The sequence below is a fragment of the Penaeus japonicus genome, unplaced genomic scaffold, assembly GCF_977035675.1.
Source record: "Penaeus japonicus unplaced genomic scaffold, GWHDUDI00000001_assembly GWHDUDI00000025, whole genome shotgun sequence".
In the NCBI taxonomy this organism is placed as follows: domain Eukaryota; kingdom Metazoa; phylum Arthropoda; class Malacostraca; order Decapoda; family Penaeidae; genus Penaeus; species Penaeus japonicus.
The window spans coordinates 3,792,959-3,810,666 of record NW_028234427.1 but is presented as its reverse complement, the minus strand read 5'-3'; the positions used below and the strand labels follow the sequence as shown (position 1 = coordinate 3,810,666).

The window sequence follows — 17,708 nt, the reverse complement described above, 5'->3', positions numbered from 1 at the left end:
TGTTGTTGTTGGTCGCGATTTGGTTGGTGTTGTTATTTTCGGAATCCTTTGTTTTTTAACATTGTTATTGTTATTGTCATTGCTATCATTATATTATTGTTATCATTATCCTAATTATTATCACTACCATTATTATTATTATTATTATTATTATTATTATTATTATTATTATTATTACTATCATTGTTATTATTATTATTATTATCATCATTATCATTATTATAATTATTATTATTATTATCATTATTATTATTATTATTATTATTATTATTATTATCGTTATCATTGCCATCTTTATAATCATTATCATTATCATTATTATTTTTATCACTGATATTTTAGTAGTAATATTATCATCATTATCATCTTTATTATTATCATTAATATCATTACAACCATTATCATTATAGTTATCATATTATGATCATTATTATCATCATTATAATAATGATTATCATGATTATTATCGCTATCATAATCATCATTACCATTATCATCGTCTTTACTACCATCACATGTCATTCATTTTACCATCATCATCAACATTATCATCATAACTGTAATCATCATTATCCTAACTTTCTAGAAGAAGGAAGAAGGAACTGCTTATAAATGTTTTTACTCCATTTCTTTTCTCTCTCGTTGAATGGTCACTTTGTGGTCGGAAATAATTAGTTGACTAGAATAAAACATCCACGAACAATGAATGAAAGTTAAGACGAAACCAGAATATCCATTCATTTTGGATGAAATCGATGAAGGAGTTTAGAGATTGAAGAGTAAGATTGAAGAGAAAAAAAAAGTAAATAAATATATTTATAAGAAATAAGATAAAAAAAAGATCCAGGAAGTGTTAACACAACTGCATCTCGTAGCATTTTTAATCCAAGGAAGAGGAAAATCGCCATCGTGATCAATCTTCAAAGAGAGACGCCACCGACTCGGGATGGACGTAAAAAAATGAAAAAGGGGCAAAAAGAAAAGAAAAAAAAACGAAGGCAGTTGTTCCGACCTTTTCTCTGTCTCTCTCTCTGTCTCTGTCTCTGTCTCTGTCTCTGTCTCTGTCTCTGTCTCTCTCTCTCTCTCTCTCTCTCTCTCTCTCTCTCTCTCTCTCTCTCTCTCTCTCTCTCTCTCTCTCTCTCTCTCTCTCTCTCTCTCTCTCTCTCTCTCTCTCTCTCTCTCTCTCTCTCTCTCTCTCTCTCTCTCTCTCTCTCTCTCTCTCTCTCTCTCTCTCTCTCTCTCTCTCTCTCTCTCTCTCGCTCGACTCCGCGCTCGGCCGCTCGCTCGCTCAACTCCGCGCTCGCGTTGTTGTCGTTGTTGTCAATTTCTCTCGGCGGATAGGAGTAAAAGTAATCTACGGTGGAAATTTCTTTTTTTGTGTGTGTGTGATATTTTTCTCTGTTTTATGGATCCTGTTTTGGTGTTGTTGTTTTTTTAAGTTTTAGTTTTTTTTGTTTTTTTTTTTTACTCTCTAGATCGTCTTTATGAGATGAGGGTGTGAATACAATATGTTATCGTGTAAATACGACAATGTTCCCCTCGCTCTATGTTATTCGTCTCTTAGTCTCCAAGATGGTATATTTCCTATTGACGTCACTTACATCCAAGTAAAGAACCCGTACAAACAAGTAGAAAATACGAAACAAAAGCAGTGACCACGTTTTTGTACATGCTACCAACCTGGAAGTCACTTCGTACGCCAGGCAGCGAGGGCGGGGGCAGTCTTGGGTGACAGCATCGTACAGTTGGGCGGAAGAGCTCATCTTGTGTATCTCTCCTGCATCTCTGTCTTAGGGGGGATTTTCTGCGACTTCTATGAGTGGGTTTTTAATTTCATTTCGGTTAGTTGGAAGTTTTGATGTCAAGGACCGATTGAAATATTCATCGTGGCTGTCGCATTTATCTATAAGGAAGTATCATTAATGATATTAACACGTTGGCAACACCGTCGAGAGGCGGGAAGTAAAGCTAAAATTGCCGAAAATCGAAGTATCGAAGATGCAAAATTAAAATAAATACACATATAATCCACAAATACTCCTATCTACTATCTGGCCAACCAAGAAATCAAACAACCGCAAGAGAAAAGAGATAAAAATGAAAAGAGTTGTAGAGCGTGGCGAGCGATGGAAGCCTCTCCGGTCCCCTCTGGAAGGCTCATTCTCCCCCTCATACTCCTCATGCTTTAGTCTGCGTTGTACCCTCATAGCTACAGGCAGCCTTACTAGCCGCTCTCTGAGGTGTGTGTTGGAGTGTGTTGCGTTTGTGGCGAACAGGTGTTTGTTGTTAGTCATTTGTAAGTAAGGTCGTATTATATATATTTTTTTAAATATAACTCTCTATGCTAGTGTAAGATGTTCGTTTGTTATTGTCTGGGTATTTTCTCTTGTATAAGTATATTATTTGTTAAATGTGTGACTTGAGGACGATTTTATTTGAAGTTTGGTGGAAAAAAAGATATGCATCTATGGTTTTGACTCTGTGATATTTTCGAACTTGTGGAAAACTCGTGGAGACAGTGAAGTGTGAACATTATGATGTACTGTGCTTCCCATGGATTTACGAACAACGAGTGCAGTGAAATAATAATAATATTAATAATAATAATAACTTGCCGTTGGAAGACACTGGAGAAGACGAGGAAAGATGCTATGGAAGAAAATGTGAAATCGTGTGAAGATAATCTTACTCTTTTTTTCGAAAAGGGTTAAAGATAAGGAGAACATTCCAGCAAATCGTTACATATTTAAAAAAAAAAAAAAACTTATCCGTGATTTTACACATCACAAAATTATCCGTGTGATAACCGTGTCAACACGAAGAAAAAAAATACATACAACCTGCGAATCAAGTGTAAATCATTAATAGAAGATATAGATATATATGTATACAAATATCCCACCTCATCTTTAATTCATATAAATTCCCTCAAAATCTCCCACTCTCTTTCACTCTCTCTCTCTCTCTCTCTCTCTCTCTCTCTCTCTCTCTCTCTCTCTCTCTCTCTCTCTCTATCTCTCTCTCTCTCTCTCTCACATGTTCTCTCTCTTTAAAAGCTCCCCCTCCCCCCTTGCGATAAGACCAATCAGGAGCTACGAAGGCCACAGATAAGAGCTATCGGACTGCTGATGAGGAGACCGTTGCCGATGGGTAGCAGCAATTTCCGGCACATTGTTCGAAAATTGCGTGTGGTGTAGGATATAGTCCCTCTGCCGTGACGGGAATTATATTCTCTCTTTTTTTGTGGGGGGAGAGAGAGAGAGAGAGATAGAGATAGAGAGAGACACGGGCGTAATTGAAGGTTAATGTTATGGATGAATGGATCTCGCCTTTATGAAATTCATGTTATGATTCTGCCACCCCTCCTCCCCTCTCCCCATTCCCCTTCCCCCTCCCTCCCACTACCCCTGGAGTCTTATTGTCTTTAGATATAATATACCTGTATATAAAAGAGAGCGATTTAAAAATTCTTCCCGGAATGACACGTAAGATGTTTGGCTAGGAAATTATCGAAAGGCAATGTAACTGGGCGATAAGAGCGTGTCTCCATTTCCTGCAAGAGATAAGCTAAAATGATAGGTAGCGATAAGGAATACATATATCCACGACCTCACTCCATCAGAACCTCATCAGCTGTTTTGTCATACTCCTGTGTACAGCCAAGTGGGTTTCTGGTACGTGTGGGTGGATTGTTGTTATTTATTTTATTTTTTATTTTTATTTTTATTGTTTTGTGGTGCTTATTGTTATGTGAGGTTCTTGGAGTGTGTTTTATTTCTTTTAGGGAGACGTTTTGAATGTTTATTTTTATGTGTGAATACGTGTGTAGAGTTTTAGGTGTCTTGAGGTTCCATATGGTCTGGGGCTGGGGTTCATATTCTGAATACGTTGTAATGTTGTTGTTGTTTTTTGACAAAGGAGGAAAACGTGAATCATGAACCACACTTGTTTTATTTTAATTGCAGGTAAAATACGATCATGTTCCATCATTCAAACGAGTGAATTATAACTCGCCTCATGACAGGTGCGCTAGGACAGGTGCTTAACAAAGGTATCATATTATAATCGTTATTTTTTTTAAATAAATGATATATGAAAACAGAAATAAAAGGGTAAGGAATTCCGAAAGAGACTAAAATGATTGCTTTGCCCTCGTGTCCGAGTAGAATATTTATATAAAGATAGAATGATAATTGATAGTAAGTGGGATCGATAAAGTCTGCGGACAGATGGCGCCACATTCGGACTTTTGGTATTAATACTTATCTTTATTTATTTTTAATGTCATTATTATTTTTTCTAATTGATAATATCTCAAGTGACACAAAGCAGGCAAAGATTATTCATACGTAGACATTTATCAGATATCACAGTCATTTGTTCAATCACCTTCAATCACCATTTGCATATTCAACTTCCTCTTTAGCATAAATCTACCTAAACTATACTTGAAGGGATTGAAATATACGTATATCTAGTTTACTTTGCATATACCAAAGAGAGCTGACGGTTTAGTTCTAAGAGGTTCTAACAATAGAGTGACCGAGGTGGCGTAGGTGTCAAAGTTAGGCGCGGGTGTAAGTTTTCAACTGCCATTTCCGGAAGACGGTTTCTCTAGCTGCTGCTGCTTCCTCTCTTTTATCTTTTTTTTTTTTCTTTCCTTCCTTTTTCATCGTTTCTCCTGTTTTTTTCTTTTCTTTTGTGTTTGCTTTTTTTTTATTACCATTTTGTCTCTATTTTTTTTTTTTTCACGCGGTGTTTCTTCTTCCTCTTACCTCCTCGTTAGCGGGTTTTCGAGTTTATGGCTTTCTTCCTTCCTCTCTTTCAATGTATTATTTTCTATGTTCTTTTTTCTCTCTCTTTTTTTTTGGGGGGGGCGGGGACGGGGGAAAGTTCGTTAGAATGAATTGTTTGCATTTCTTTTATTATTCTTATTACTATTATTCGTTCAAGGGAAAGGGGAAAGAGGCTCGAAACCCACTTACGAGAGGGATCGGATTCAAAAAGTGTGTCGATTGTCCGATGTTCATTTGTCTCGAGTTCCGTGAGGTGTCCAGAGCGGTCATTACTTTCCTTTATTGCTCCTCCCATCCCCCGTTTCCAACCTCCCTCCCTGCTTCCTGCTCCTCCTCCTCCTCCTCCTCCTCCTCCTCCTCCTCCTCCTCCTCCTCCTCCTCCTCCTCCTCTGCTTCCTCCTCCGCCATTGACTCTCCCTTTTTTCTTACCGCGTATAATTTCTCTTTAGCAAATTATATCTACAACGCAAGCAAGTCAAACAAAACAAAACAAAACAAAAACAAAATATATATATATATACGTACACTCCTGACGAAGATCTAACGCATGCAACAGGTTGTGATTTCTCCTCCTCCTCCTCCGCCTCCTCCTCTGTCTCCTCCACCTCCCCCATCCCCCTCCCGTCTCCCATTCGCCCCCCCTCCACCCCTCCCCCCGACCATTCAAGGCTAAAGGAGGCCAAATGCGGAAATGACGCTAAGAATAAGGGGAAGAAGGCGAGGGCGGGACCTCCAGCCGCTGCTCGAGGAGGCCGCTAATGAGTATGTGCTTTTAACGGTGACCAATGGCGGGAAACCTCGTCACTCGGTAGGGGAGAGGAGGGGAAGGGGGGGAGGCTTGGAAAGGGGATGGGAGGGGGAAGGATGCGCGGGAGGTGGAGAGGGTGAGGACGAGTGGGGATTTCAGAGAGGGGAAGTCTCTTACAACAATCCCGTGGGCGATGGACGGACGCGGACCTGGCACTTGGGCGGTGAGGGCGAGGGCGAGGGCGAGGGTGGGCGGGGGCGGGAGAGCCCGTTGACACAGGGTGTGGGCGTATCCGGTGGTTGGAGGAGTTGCATGGGGTCGACAGCCACCGCGGGATGGAATAGCTGCTCACCAACGTCTCCAGTGTGTTTGTTTTTGTTTTTGTTCATTCGGGAGAGGGGGAAATCCTCCTGCACTGCGTTTGAGGGTGATGAGGATGCTGCTTCTCTCTCTCTCTCACTCTCTCGGGTCGGGAATCGCGTGGGTCACTCCCCCACCGCCCCTAGACACCCCCTCCCCCCCGAGAGCAGCACAAACAGCCACCTTGTCCCCACGGGTGTAGAGGGGCGGCGAGAGTCCCCTCTGATCCATATGTTTCTCCCCTCATCATTCACCGCACAGACCTGCCGCGCTGCTCCGTCAGCTCCTTCCGCCCTCGACTCCGGTTCCTCTCTCGCCTCGTCGCCATCCGTGTCTGGGGCTCCTGTCTGTGTGTCTGTCTGCTGTCTGTATGGCTGTGTGTCTGCATCAACGGTCAGACGCCAGGCACAGAGTCTCTCTTCAGTGACACGCGGCGAGGGGAGAGTGGGTGGCTTGGGCGGGAGGAAGGAGGAACAGACTCCCCTCGTGCATCTCCTCTTCCTCTCCCCTCCCTTCCCCCTCCTCAAACACATACCATCAACCCCCCCTCCCTCCCCGTCCGCCCTCCCCGTCCGCCCTCCCTTTCCACTCCCTCGAGTATTTGATGTGAATCGTAGAGTCAAAATTAACAATCCTTTCCCCCTTTCTCTCTCCCCTCTTCATCGCTCTCTTCATCTCTTCCTGCTCCCTCTTTCTCTCTCTGCTCCTCTTCAGGTCTCCCTCCCGTCTTCCTCCCCTCATTCCTCTCCACCAATACTTTCGATGAGTTTTATCCCCTCTCCTCCTCCCCTCACTTTCCTTCCCCTTCTTCCCCCTCCTTGACGAAGCGCTGTCGGAATAACACGAGAACATCATATTCCGTTATGTTTCCCCTCAATGTGCCTCTCGTTCCTTTCCCGTCTCTCTCTCTCTCTCTCTCTCTCTCTTTCTTTCTCTCTCTCTCTCTCTCTCTCTCTCTCTCTCTCTCTCTCTCTCTCTCTCTCTCTCTCTCCCTCTCCCTCTCTCTCTCTCTCTCTTTCTCTCTCTCCCTCTCCCTCTCCCTCTCCCTCTCCCCGAACCTCTTCCTCCCCCTCCCCCCTCCCCTCCTTCCCAAAGGCCCTCTCGTCCCTGTCCCTCCAGCCTTCCTCTCTCCCTCCCTCCCCCTCTCCTTCTCTCCCCCTTCCCTTCCCCTCCCCTCCCCCCCCCTCCCCCCGGGGCCGGGCCCCCCTGATACAATTGGTGGGTATGAACAGCCCCGGATGTGGCTCCGCGTACCGTGCGGGTCAGAAAGGCTCGGGTTACGGGCTCCGTGACTCACATGCTACCCAACTCCTCAATACATGTTCGGATTCTTTTCTAACTGTTATCTGGCTCTTTTTCAGTCGCCGTCTGCCGTCTCGATTTTTCCTGCCCGATTTTTAGCGTGTTTCTTTTTTTTCTCTTTTTTTTTTTTCCGTTTTCATGGTTTTTTCCTTTTGGTTTTTTTTTTAAACGGGGGATGTTTTTTTTAACGGGGTTATAACGTTCCATAGTTTTCATAGTTCGTTTTTTTTTTCGTTTGTCTGTTTCTCCTACTTTTTTTATGTATTTATTCTGGTCGACATACCCGGAATGGCAACAGCTCGACCCAACGGTCATATGGAGAGGCATCTTCCCCCCTTGTGTGTGTGTCTGTGAGGGATCTCTCTCTCTCTCTCTCTCTCTCTCTCTCTCTCTCTCTCTCTCTCTCTCTCTCTCTCTCTCTCTCTCTCTCTCTCTCTCTCTCTCTCTCTCTCTCTCTCTCTCTCTCTCTCTCACTCACTCTCTCTCTCTCATTTCCCCCCCACTTTCTCTTTACTTATGTAGGAGCCACCGATCGGATCTGTCTCTCATCACTGTTACAGACACACACACACACTTTCTCTTCTCTCACGAAATCCAAATCACAGTAAAGCTCTTACGCTCGAATCGACGCCTGAAAAATGCCTGGCCTAATTATGCCTTTAATTGCCCTCGCCCGGCCCTCCCAGGCGACAATGACCAGGGCGAAGTTCACCTCACCGTCTCACAAGTTTTCCCACACCCAGTTCACCTGTCGCCCCCACCCCCCGTGCCCCCTAGCCCCGTCCCCCCCTTCCTCCTTCCCCCTCTCCCAAGCCAGACATCCCCCCTCCCTCTCCTCCTATGCCCCGCGGTGCACCCTCTTCCTTCAAGCCTTTTCCACCCTTCCTTTTGTGCCGGGGAAGGTCTCAGGTGGATGCGGGGGCCTTGGGTGCGCGTCGCCTCTCCGGCAGGTGTCCGTAGAGGCGAAAGTCGCGGCGGAGACTCGCTTGGGTATATGCCCTACCGGACTTGTCATCTTCGGGGTATTGGGCGAGAGTCGGTGAGGCTTCGAAAGCCCGACGGGATTAAATTGATTCTGACCCCTATTGTCTCGCGTCGTAAGGGTCATTTCCCCGCGGTATTTGTCGGCGGGGATGGGGCCTTTGTGCTCAGGTGGCAGGAGATGAGATTGAGATTGGTAGAGACCGGATGTGCGTCATTATTCTCTTACATACCTACACCTTGGCCGCAGGTAAGACGAGTCGTTAAGGCTCCAAATGGCATAGCAGTCCCGTGCTTTAATGGCCCGTATGGACGTGTGTCTGCAGGGTACGGGGGGGGAGATTCGCATGTTTTTCTGGGCATGGAGTGTCCAGAGTGATAATGAGTGAGTTGACCTACACATTCTCCGCTTTTTCCACTCACGTTTCGTTCGCGAGAGAGAGATTCCCATAACGATCGCTTTATCTCTCTCTCTCTCTCTTTCTTTGTAATTTCTTCCATTTTAATTATTCTTTGTTGCGGTATTTTTTTTTTTAAGAGTTAGGGGGATGGGTCAGGAGGTAAGTGTGTATCGTGACTTTTTTTTTCTTATTTATTTCTGTATTGGTATGTTGGGGGTGTTATTTATTTGTTTTTGTTTTTTTCCTTCTCTCTCTCTCATCCCGCTTTGATGTCTCGAAGGATAAAAACGAGGGAAAGAGATGATAAGAAAGGAGACAGAGAGAGAGAGAAAGAAAGAAGGAAGGGGTGGGGGGAGGAAGACAGGGATGTGGAAGAGAGGAGAGGTAGGGGTGAGGTTGGGGTGTGTGTGAGTGAGGGGGGGGGGGGTTGTTCCATCTCCGGCGTGGTCTTGGAGGCGGGAGGTGAGAGGGGGGGTCCTCAGCATCCGGGCCTGGGGCAGTGCTGACGAGGTGGTGGTGTTTGGTGGGGGGGTGGGGGGGTTAATGGGGGATAGGGGCGGGGGGAGGGAGGTAGGAGGTGGAATTGTTGGATGGGGCGGGGGGGGGGTGTTTATCGGAGAGGTTTGTAAGGGGTGCGTAGGATGGGGGGGAGGGGGGTGGGGGGGTTAATGGGGGATAGGGGCGGGGGGAGGGAGGTAGGAGGTGGAATTGTTGGATGGGGCGGGGGGGGGGTGTTTATCGGAGAGGTTTGTAAGGGGTGCTCGCTGGTAGGATGGAATGGGAGGGGGGGGGAGGGGGAGATAATTTCAGTAATATTATTATTCTCAGATTTAGATACGAAGGCGTTTTATCTTGAAACATTAGTGCACCTTATCAGATTTTATTTTTCATCAATATTATCATTCCTTCTCGCTATTCAAAAAAAAAATCATATACTAATACTCTACAATGATTATTTAAAAAAAAAAAAGTCAAACGTAGCCCCTTCAAAATCAAAAAATCTCACGGATCTAATTCAGAATAACGTTAGCAATAGATACCAGACGTCTCCATTCGGTTCCTAAGACGTCTGTCCTTAACGTTTATGGCATGGAACTTTCTACGTCGGTCTATGGAAACGTCTAAGCCAAAGAGGTCGCCTACCCGGAGGAGAACGGGAAACACAGAGTGGTCATCTTTACTTATGAACTTTTGTCTTCGTGTCATATTTGTTCTTTCTTTCTCATTCTAGTTGTTGTAATTAAGGGGGTGGCGAGGGGAGGGGAGTAAGGTAGAAGAGCCTACTTACTTATTCGTGAGGGGGGGTGGGGGGTGTTAGGGTTAGGGAAGGGGCGGTAGGGCGACAGAAGGAGGAGTAGGGGGAGGAGGGGGGGGTGCGTGATTATCAGCGTGAAGTTATCGGTTGAGCGAATTGCGTGACGCTGATGAATAAAGAAAAAAAATGGTAAGGAAGAAAAAAAAATAAAACAGCGTGATGGAGGGAGATGTGGCAAGATTTTCAGCTTTCCTCGAATGCAGTTCCCTTGTTTGTTCCTCCTCTCGTTTCATTTCTCTCTCTATCTCTCTTTCTCTCTTTCTCTCTCCCTCTCTCCCTTTCTTTCTTTCTCTCTCTCTTCGCTTTTCTTCGTCCCTTCCTTACAATTCTTCTCTTCTTTATAGCTTTTGCTCTTTCACCTCGTAAAAATATTTTTTTTCGGGAAACAGAGTAAAAGGAGTGCGTACGACGGAGAAAAGCCGCCTTACCCCTAAATCTTTACACTGCGAGCCATTTCACTCGTTTCGCGGCCGGAGCTCTGGGTTGGAGAGAGAGAGACCGAGAGAGAGAGAGAGAGAGAGACAGGAAACGGTCTTTGTTCTCCCATCGGCATCCTCCACCTCCTCCTCCTCCTCCTCCTCCTCCTCCTCCTCCTCCTTCTCCTCCATCTCCTCCTTCCTCTTCCCGCCCTTCCTCCTCCTCCTCCTCCCTTTCTTTCCTTCTTCTCTTTTTCCCCCTCCTTCTCTTTCTCTTTTAAGTACTCCCTTAATTTCGCTTGATGTTCGCTTGGTTTTTCATCCGACGTGAATCGACGAGAACTTCGTCTTGAAGAATTTATCGTTAAATCTCCCTTACCTTCCTCCCTCCCCTCCCCTCCGCCCTTCCCCCCTCCCTTCTCCTCCCTTCTCCTCCTTCCCCCCCCCTCCTTCCTTCCCTCTTCCATCCTCCTCCTCCTCCCCCCCCCCTCCTTCCTTCCCTCTTCCATCCTCCTCCTCCTCCTCCTCCTCCTCCCTTCCCTCTTCCATCCTCCTCCTCCTCCTCCTCCTCCTCTTCCTCCTTTTCCATTCGTCCGCCTAGATCGAGCAGGAAGCGGCGTCCTTTTCTTATCACGGTCTTATCTCGGATCTTTCCCCCCGATAAGACGGGTCGAAGGTTTCTCACCGACGGATCTTGGAGTTCCTCCCAGGGTGAATAGAAGGAAGTGAGTCACCTCGCTATTGCGACCTCCCTCCTTCTCCTCTTCCTTCTCCTTCTGTTCCTCCTCCTCCTCCCCCTCCTCCTCTTTCTTTATTTCATTTTTTTATCTCCTCCGCTCTCATTTCTATGTCTTTATTTCTAACCGACTTCGTTTCTCTTCATCCAACGTACAACGGCGAGGAGACCTTTCCTCTGCCTCTGCCGATAGTCTTTCCTTCGTTGCCCCAACATCCTCCCTCTCTCTCTCTCTCTCTCTCTCTCTCTCTCTCTCTCTCTCTCTCTCTCTCTCTCTCTCTCTCTCTCTCTCTCTCTCTCTCTCTCTCTCTCTCTTCCTCCCTCCCTTACCCCCTCCGCCTTCTCCTCATCCGGCCACATTTGTAGTGACATCCTTTCCTACGTGTTCCGCCGCATTCTAACAACTGTATGTATATGGATGACTCCCCCTCCCTCCTCCTACCCCTCCTCCTCCTCCCTTCCCTTCCCTTTCCCCACCTCTTCCTCCCCCCCCCCATTCCCAAGCCGTGATCTCGATCCCCTGATTAAGGATGCGTGAAATAGATTCTTTTCCGTCTCAGCGGAGGGGAAACTTCGCTAAACCAGAATTTTCGATCACATAGCGGAAGGAACGGTGAAGCGGCAGTCATGTGCATATATTTTCATTCCGTCTACTGTTCACTTTCATTGGTAACCATTAAGCTGGAAAATCTCCCTGTTTAGCAAGTATTTAAGAACATCCTGCCTACTTATTCGATACCTGAGTGGTATTTAAAGGTACGTTGTGGAATGTGTCAAAGCGATGAAAAGAACCACGTCCTCACGCAGAGAGCGAGAAATCTTCGCTATTTATACGAACTCACTCTAATGGAGTCGAAAAGGAGACTTTTCAGTCGAAATAAAGGAAAGTTGTATCGCGAAGGAGCTGGATCTGCTCCTGAAATGACTGAAACAAGAAAAGCAAAGCTAGGAAGTTAATCAATTTGCCTGTAAGATGAGCGCCTTTGCTTGCCATGTGGTGACGCAGCAGTCAGCATGGCAGCGTGAGTGGAGTAATGTCACCACTCAGACCCCTGTCTAACCAGTCCCACCTGTTTTATTCATTGATTTCCTGTGGAATTGGGTTACCGACCACAGCTGTCATCTGTTGGGAATTTCACAAAGCTAAAGTGCAAAACGAAGGGATTGTGTAGGGGCAGGGACGTCGAGAAAACGCACTCTCGTCGCAGGTTAGCTTAGCGAATGCGCCGGGAAGCCGGGTCGACGTCGAAGTACGTCAAGGCGGAACCAGCGAGCGAGTGGTCGTGAAGGTTCCCACGAGGGTGACCAAATGTCATTAAGGCGACGATCTGTCGACCCGGCTTCCTCACTGTGACCCCTAGTGTCGTAACCCTGGCCGGGGACGAGCGCCGCCCCTGCCGCGCCCCGCGTCTTCCGCTTTGGAATATGCTTCGTACTGGGTTGTTGTACAGTTTGTAACCAGACGTAGGCGGACCTGCGGCGGTGAGGGATGCGATTATTTATACATCCGTACCAATACCATTTTCTTGTGTGTGTGAACTTGCGTAGTGACCCGTAACCAAGGGTCTCCCCCCTCCTCCCCATGATAATTACCTTTTCCCACAATTACCTTCCCGTTCTCCGTCTGATCCCCGTTTTCTTTCATTTCCAGGTGACAAGGCGCCGTTTTCTGTAGAGTATGAAGGTGCCACCGCTGAACTTGACTCCAGATATAAACCGGGTGGGAATGGCGTTGCCGTTCAGTCCCGACTTGCTCTGGCGGTACCCACTGTCTCTGCCGCAGTCTGCGTCGCCATCCTCCCCAATGCTTGACGTGAAGAACCAGATGCCCACACACCTCGGTGAGTGGCTTGAAGGAGTTTAGTTCATGACTTCGCATTCGAGTGGCGGGAACTTGTTCTTTTTTTGAAGGGACTTTGAGGATTACGAGACTTGTGTTACGCGGTTTTGTGGACTTGTGAATTTTTGTGTACACTCACGACTCTCAGCCTTCGGTGGACTTGTGCTTCAGTGAACTTGTATAGTGAATCAAAAGTGAAAAAGCTGAATTGTTTTAGATATTTTAGTGAATAGATTAACGTTCAAAAGAGTGAAATGAATTCAATTGTCTTCGGCGACTTTAACGCGGCAAGATAGTGTGAGCCCCTCGTGAGCGCTGCCAGTTCCTTAGTGTCAAAAGAAGAAAGAGTCGTAATCCTAACATTGAACAAGTTCCTCCTTGAATGCGAATTGGTTTTCTATTTTAAAGTGAAATTCAGAACGTGGACTTAGTTATTTCCGATCAGTTTTCATTTCCAAGTGTCCATTCATAGCTTTACAGTCTTGAATTGAATCTTAATGACAAAAGATAAGTTCTAGTGCTGCACAAAGTTTTGATTTTACATTTGTCTGGTGAAACACACACAAACACACACACACACACACACACACACACACACACACACACACACACACACACACACACACACACACACACACACACACACACACACCCACACCTCCACACCTCCACACCTCCACACCTCCACACCTCCACACCTCCACACCTCCACACCTTCACACCTCCACACCTCCACACCTCCACACCTCCACCTCCACCTCCACACCCACACAAGCCCCAAACCCAGTGAAAATAGAGTGAAAATAACCGTCCCTTCTCCCTCCCCGCAGCAGCCGACCCTCGTATGTGGTCGCGCGAGGATGTGGCGGCTTTCCTCAGGTGGTTCGAAAGGGAATTCGAACTGCCTACCATCGACCTCTCCAAATTCTGCATGAATGGTAAGTTATGTTTTTTTTTCTCTCTCTCTTGTGTGGATTTTTTTTTTTTTTTAATGATTTTCTTTGTTCTCTTAAGCTTTTGTTTTAATTATTTCTTACTTTTGGATCACTTGTTGTTATAATTCCAGCTATTGATATTTTGTTTTTTACTTTCTTCCTCGTCTTTTATTTTCTCAATGCTCCATTTCAACTATCATCTGTATTATATCTTTCCCGTTAGTGTTACTGCCGAAACTATTAGGTTTATTAAGTAAATGCTGAAGAAAATTAACTACATATTTCGGCTTGAAAACTCGGGAATATAAAATTTTGTTTCTGAAATAACTAGAGTAATTTATGAATGGAATTGTTTTTAACCGCGCCCGTTTCTCCCGCAGGAAAAGCACTCTGCATGTTGAACAAGTCTGACCTGGCCGACCGCGCCCCAGGGGCAGGCGACATCCTGCACAACACACTGCAGTTCCTCCTGCGGGACGCCCCCCAGGTGCCGCAGTCTCCCATCACCCCACACCACCCCCTCCTGTCGCCCTCCCCCCTGACCCCCACCCCGGTCCAGCCATGGTCCATCATGAACCCTGACATCCACAACTTCAGCCACTTCCTCCACCAAGGCGGCTCCGTCACGCTGAGCCCCGCGCCCTCGGAGCAGAGCGGAGGCTCGCCACGCCACCCCGACACAGCCTCCTCCACCTCGTCCACCTCCACGGCGGCCTACCACCACTCCTCGGCCGCCTCCACGGGCTCAGCACATTCCGGGAGTCAGTCGGATTCGGAGGACTCCACGCGGGACTCCTCCTCTCCCCAGAGGTCCCCCCTCCCCCCCACCAGCGCCGCCGGCATGTCGGTGTTCCCCGCCCACGCCCTCGCCTCTCTCAAGCACCTTAGCGACTACCAGCGCGCTGCCGCCGCCGCCGCCGCAGCCGCCGCGCAGAGCGTCTCTTCGCACCAAGAGTCTCTCCAGCAGCATTCTCAGCACCAGCAGCACTCACAGCACCAGAGCCAGTCGCACCCGCAGCCGCCGCAGCCGCAGGGAGGGCAGAGCGGGCCCAGCGAGGAGCCCGTGGAGACCGGCACCAACGGGCGGCTGTTGTGGGACTTCCTGCAGCAGCTGCTGAACGACTCGCAGCAGCGGTACTCGCGCTACATCGCGTGGAAGAACCGCGAGACGGGCGTGTTCAAGATCGTGGACCCGCCCGGCCTTGCTCGCCTCTGGGGCATCCAGAAGAACCACCTCAGCATGAACTACGACAAGATGTCCCGCGCCCTCAGGTACTACTACCGCGTCAACATCTTGCGGAAGGTGCAAGGCGAGCGCCACTGCTACCAGTTCCTGCGCAACCCCTCCGAGCTGAAGAGCATCAAGAACATCAGCATGCTGCGCACCACGCCCCTGCAGTCGCCGCGCACCAAGGACGCCCCCACCGCCGTCCAGCCGGCGCCCATGGAGGAGGAGGAGGGCCCCACCGACCTGTCCATGTCGTCCCTCCACCACCAGTACCACGCGCCGCCGCCCGCGCCCATGGAGACCGCGCAGGTGCAGGACCTGAGTCGGGAGGCGCACAACCTCTCCGTCACCATCAAGAGCGAAGAGTACCTGGAACACAGTTACGAGTAACCGCCCTCCCAGACCTCCTGGTCAAAGCCGACCCGCCCGACCCGACCTAACCCGCAGCTCCCATGACGGGTCCACACTGCCATGAGGCGCCAGGGTCAGGTCTGCCAGCCTCAGTCCGTGCCCTCCGGCCGTTGCTGTGACGGCGACGCTCGCGCTGGTGGCGCCGGAGTGATGTGGCTGTGAGGGCGGTGCTGGTGCGCCGCCCAGGGCATTGTTGGAGCATGGCCTTCTCATGGTGCCACTCTGTGCCATGAGACCTCCAGGGGTGGCCTCCCCCACCCAGGGGACGGGTCGCTGGCCGCCGGCTCCGTGCCTTGCTCAGGTGGGCAGCATGGCGAGCGCCCCAGTGGCACTCCGTCTGCCCGCCGTCTACACTGTGGCTTGCTGTGATAACAGATGTACACTCCCTCTTTAACTCCCAAACTCCAGGCTAGAACTCAGTCTAACTGCCATTCAACTCCCATATGTACAAAGGCATCTAAACTAAGATTTTGTCCAGTAGTGTTTGTACCAGTGGCGCTCCGGCATCATGGCGAGTGCTGGTGTGTGATAGCGGCGTCAGGAGCGCTGGGCCTGGGAGCTTCTTGTTGTACAGTTCCTGGCACGTATGGCGTTGCGGTGTCCTCGCGTAGTGTTCACTTCTTTTATAGCTGTTGTGATATAACACCATTCCGAACTCTGTATAGGCTTGCTCGTTCAAGCAGCAGCGTGTGTGTATGGGTATCTGAGCCTGGACTTTCACCCTTATTCTCCACGGGAATACGAGCGAAGGTTTCAGGCTGTACTTGGGAAGTAGAGTTGCCAGATATCACTAGAAGCTCCTCGGGTCTGGTCAGAAAGACGCCCGGATATGTGTAGATTTCATGTGTAATGTGGTTTTTGTCTTTCAAATCAATTGATCACTTATGATTTTTACGTGTTTTCAGAACCCAAGATTACAAATTGTACACCTCACATGTTCTTTACTACACCATGTGCATATAGATATATATTATAATTCTGTATAAAGTTGTATTTATAAAATAAACTTGTTTTGTACATACAAAGTGTCTTTAAGGAACCTGCATATTTTGTTCACATAGAAAGTATAAATAAGAATGTCATTGATTAAGAATTAAAGACTAAACAAAATAACATGAAAATTTTTATCCTTCCAAATCTACATGAGTCCGAAGGAATATCAACCCCTGTTCCATTGGTATCAGTCATATGATTTATGAATTTACTTTGAAAATTCTTAACCACAAGCCATTATATTTAATGAAAGTCTTTACTATCTCCAAAGGGAGACCATCTACTTCATTCAACATTCAATTCTGAAAAAAAAAAATTATTAAAACATGAACATTCATAAGACATATAAATACCCAGTTTAAAGCAGTTATTATTTCTTCCAAATAAATACATATTTTGATGTATTTATCAAGTATACGAAACGAAAAAATAAAAATAAAATAAAATGTCATTGAAATTTAAACTGGGCGGATATGGACGTAGATAGATTTACAAGAAATGTATATATTTATATATTCCATAAATTCTGATAAATTCGAAACTATTGCTTCATATTCTAATATCTCTACTTTGTGTATAGTGTTTTTCTGCCACTATATCAACACGGTAGACCATTTTCTTTTTTATCTTTCATTTGCAAGCTTGTTTCACGAACGTGTCTTTCGGAAGTCATACAGCTGCATGTTAGACGCATTTAGAGATGGGTCTAGGTAAACCTTGAACAAAAGAACGTGCACAGTTGCATCTTGCCATGCGTCCGGTAGATTGCATCTACTATTTAACATCAAAATATATGGCCACTGTGAAAACCAGCAGCTGGTAACGTTTAAACAGCTATTATTGCTATTATTATTAAAAAGCTATTATTTATCTCGAGTGGGCGTACCAGTGATTTCTGGTCAGATATGTATCCACAGAAATTTGTCAAGTATCTAAAATATATAAAATATATAAGTTTTTAATATTAACTAATGCGTTTAAAGGTTTAGATGTTGAAATATTCTCATTTCTTAACCTGAGCATCGTATAAATAAAGAAATGAACTTTTATTTATGAAATTTTATCTGGATATATATTTTTTTTTGTTATCAAAAGGGCATTAAGGATGGATACAACTAAGTAAAACATCACACACTCCATGTTATGATTAAATAAAAGTTCCTGTTCCTGTTTGAACTTCTGTCTTGAATCATTCTTTAAGTTCAGATAAGTTCGATTTCTGTTTTTTTCTTGAAAATACGAGCAT

At 46.6% G+C, this 17,708-nt stretch overlaps 1 protein-coding gene across 6 annotated transcripts; it reads left to right on the top strand.

Moving 5' to 3' along the window:
• Positions 1–2,171: 2,171 nt before the first annotated feature.
• aop (ETS variant transcription factor anterior open) lies at positions 2,172–16,494 on the top strand. Of its 6 annotated transcripts, none has more exons than XM_086551275.1 (4): positions 2,172–2,240; positions 12,707–12,896; positions 13,726–13,833; positions 14,211–16,494. In XM_086551275.1, exons 2-4 carry the CDS (start codon positions 12,734–12,736, stop codon positions 15,446–15,448), a joined length of 1,509 nt encoding a protein of 502 aa, XP_086407401.1. In that variant the 5' UTR covers positions 2,172–2,240; positions 12,707–12,733; the 3' UTR covers positions 15,449–16,494. The 6 variants fall into 6 exon arrangements, with proteins under 6 accessions (XP_086407401.1, XP_086407404.1, XP_086407402.1 ...); XM_086551278.1 differs by having other exon boundaries at positions 2,181–2,240; positions 13,729–13,833; XM_086551276.1 differs by having other exon boundaries at positions 2,187–2,296.
• Positions 16,495–17,708: the final 1,214 nt, after the last annotated feature.

Coding starts and splice junctions, on each gene's coding strand:
- aop (XM_086551275.1), top strand. CDS start 12,734: ATGAAGGTGCCACCGCTGAACTTGACTCCAGATATAAACCGGGTGGGA. Junction 12,897..13,725: donor CCAGATGCCCACACACCTCG/GTGAGTGGCTTG, acceptor CCCTCCCCGCAG/CAGCCGACCCTCGTATGTGG. Junction 13,834..14,210: donor CTCCAAATTCTGCATGAATG/GTAAGTTATGTT, acceptor TTTCTCCCGCAG/GAAAAGCACTCTGCATGTTG.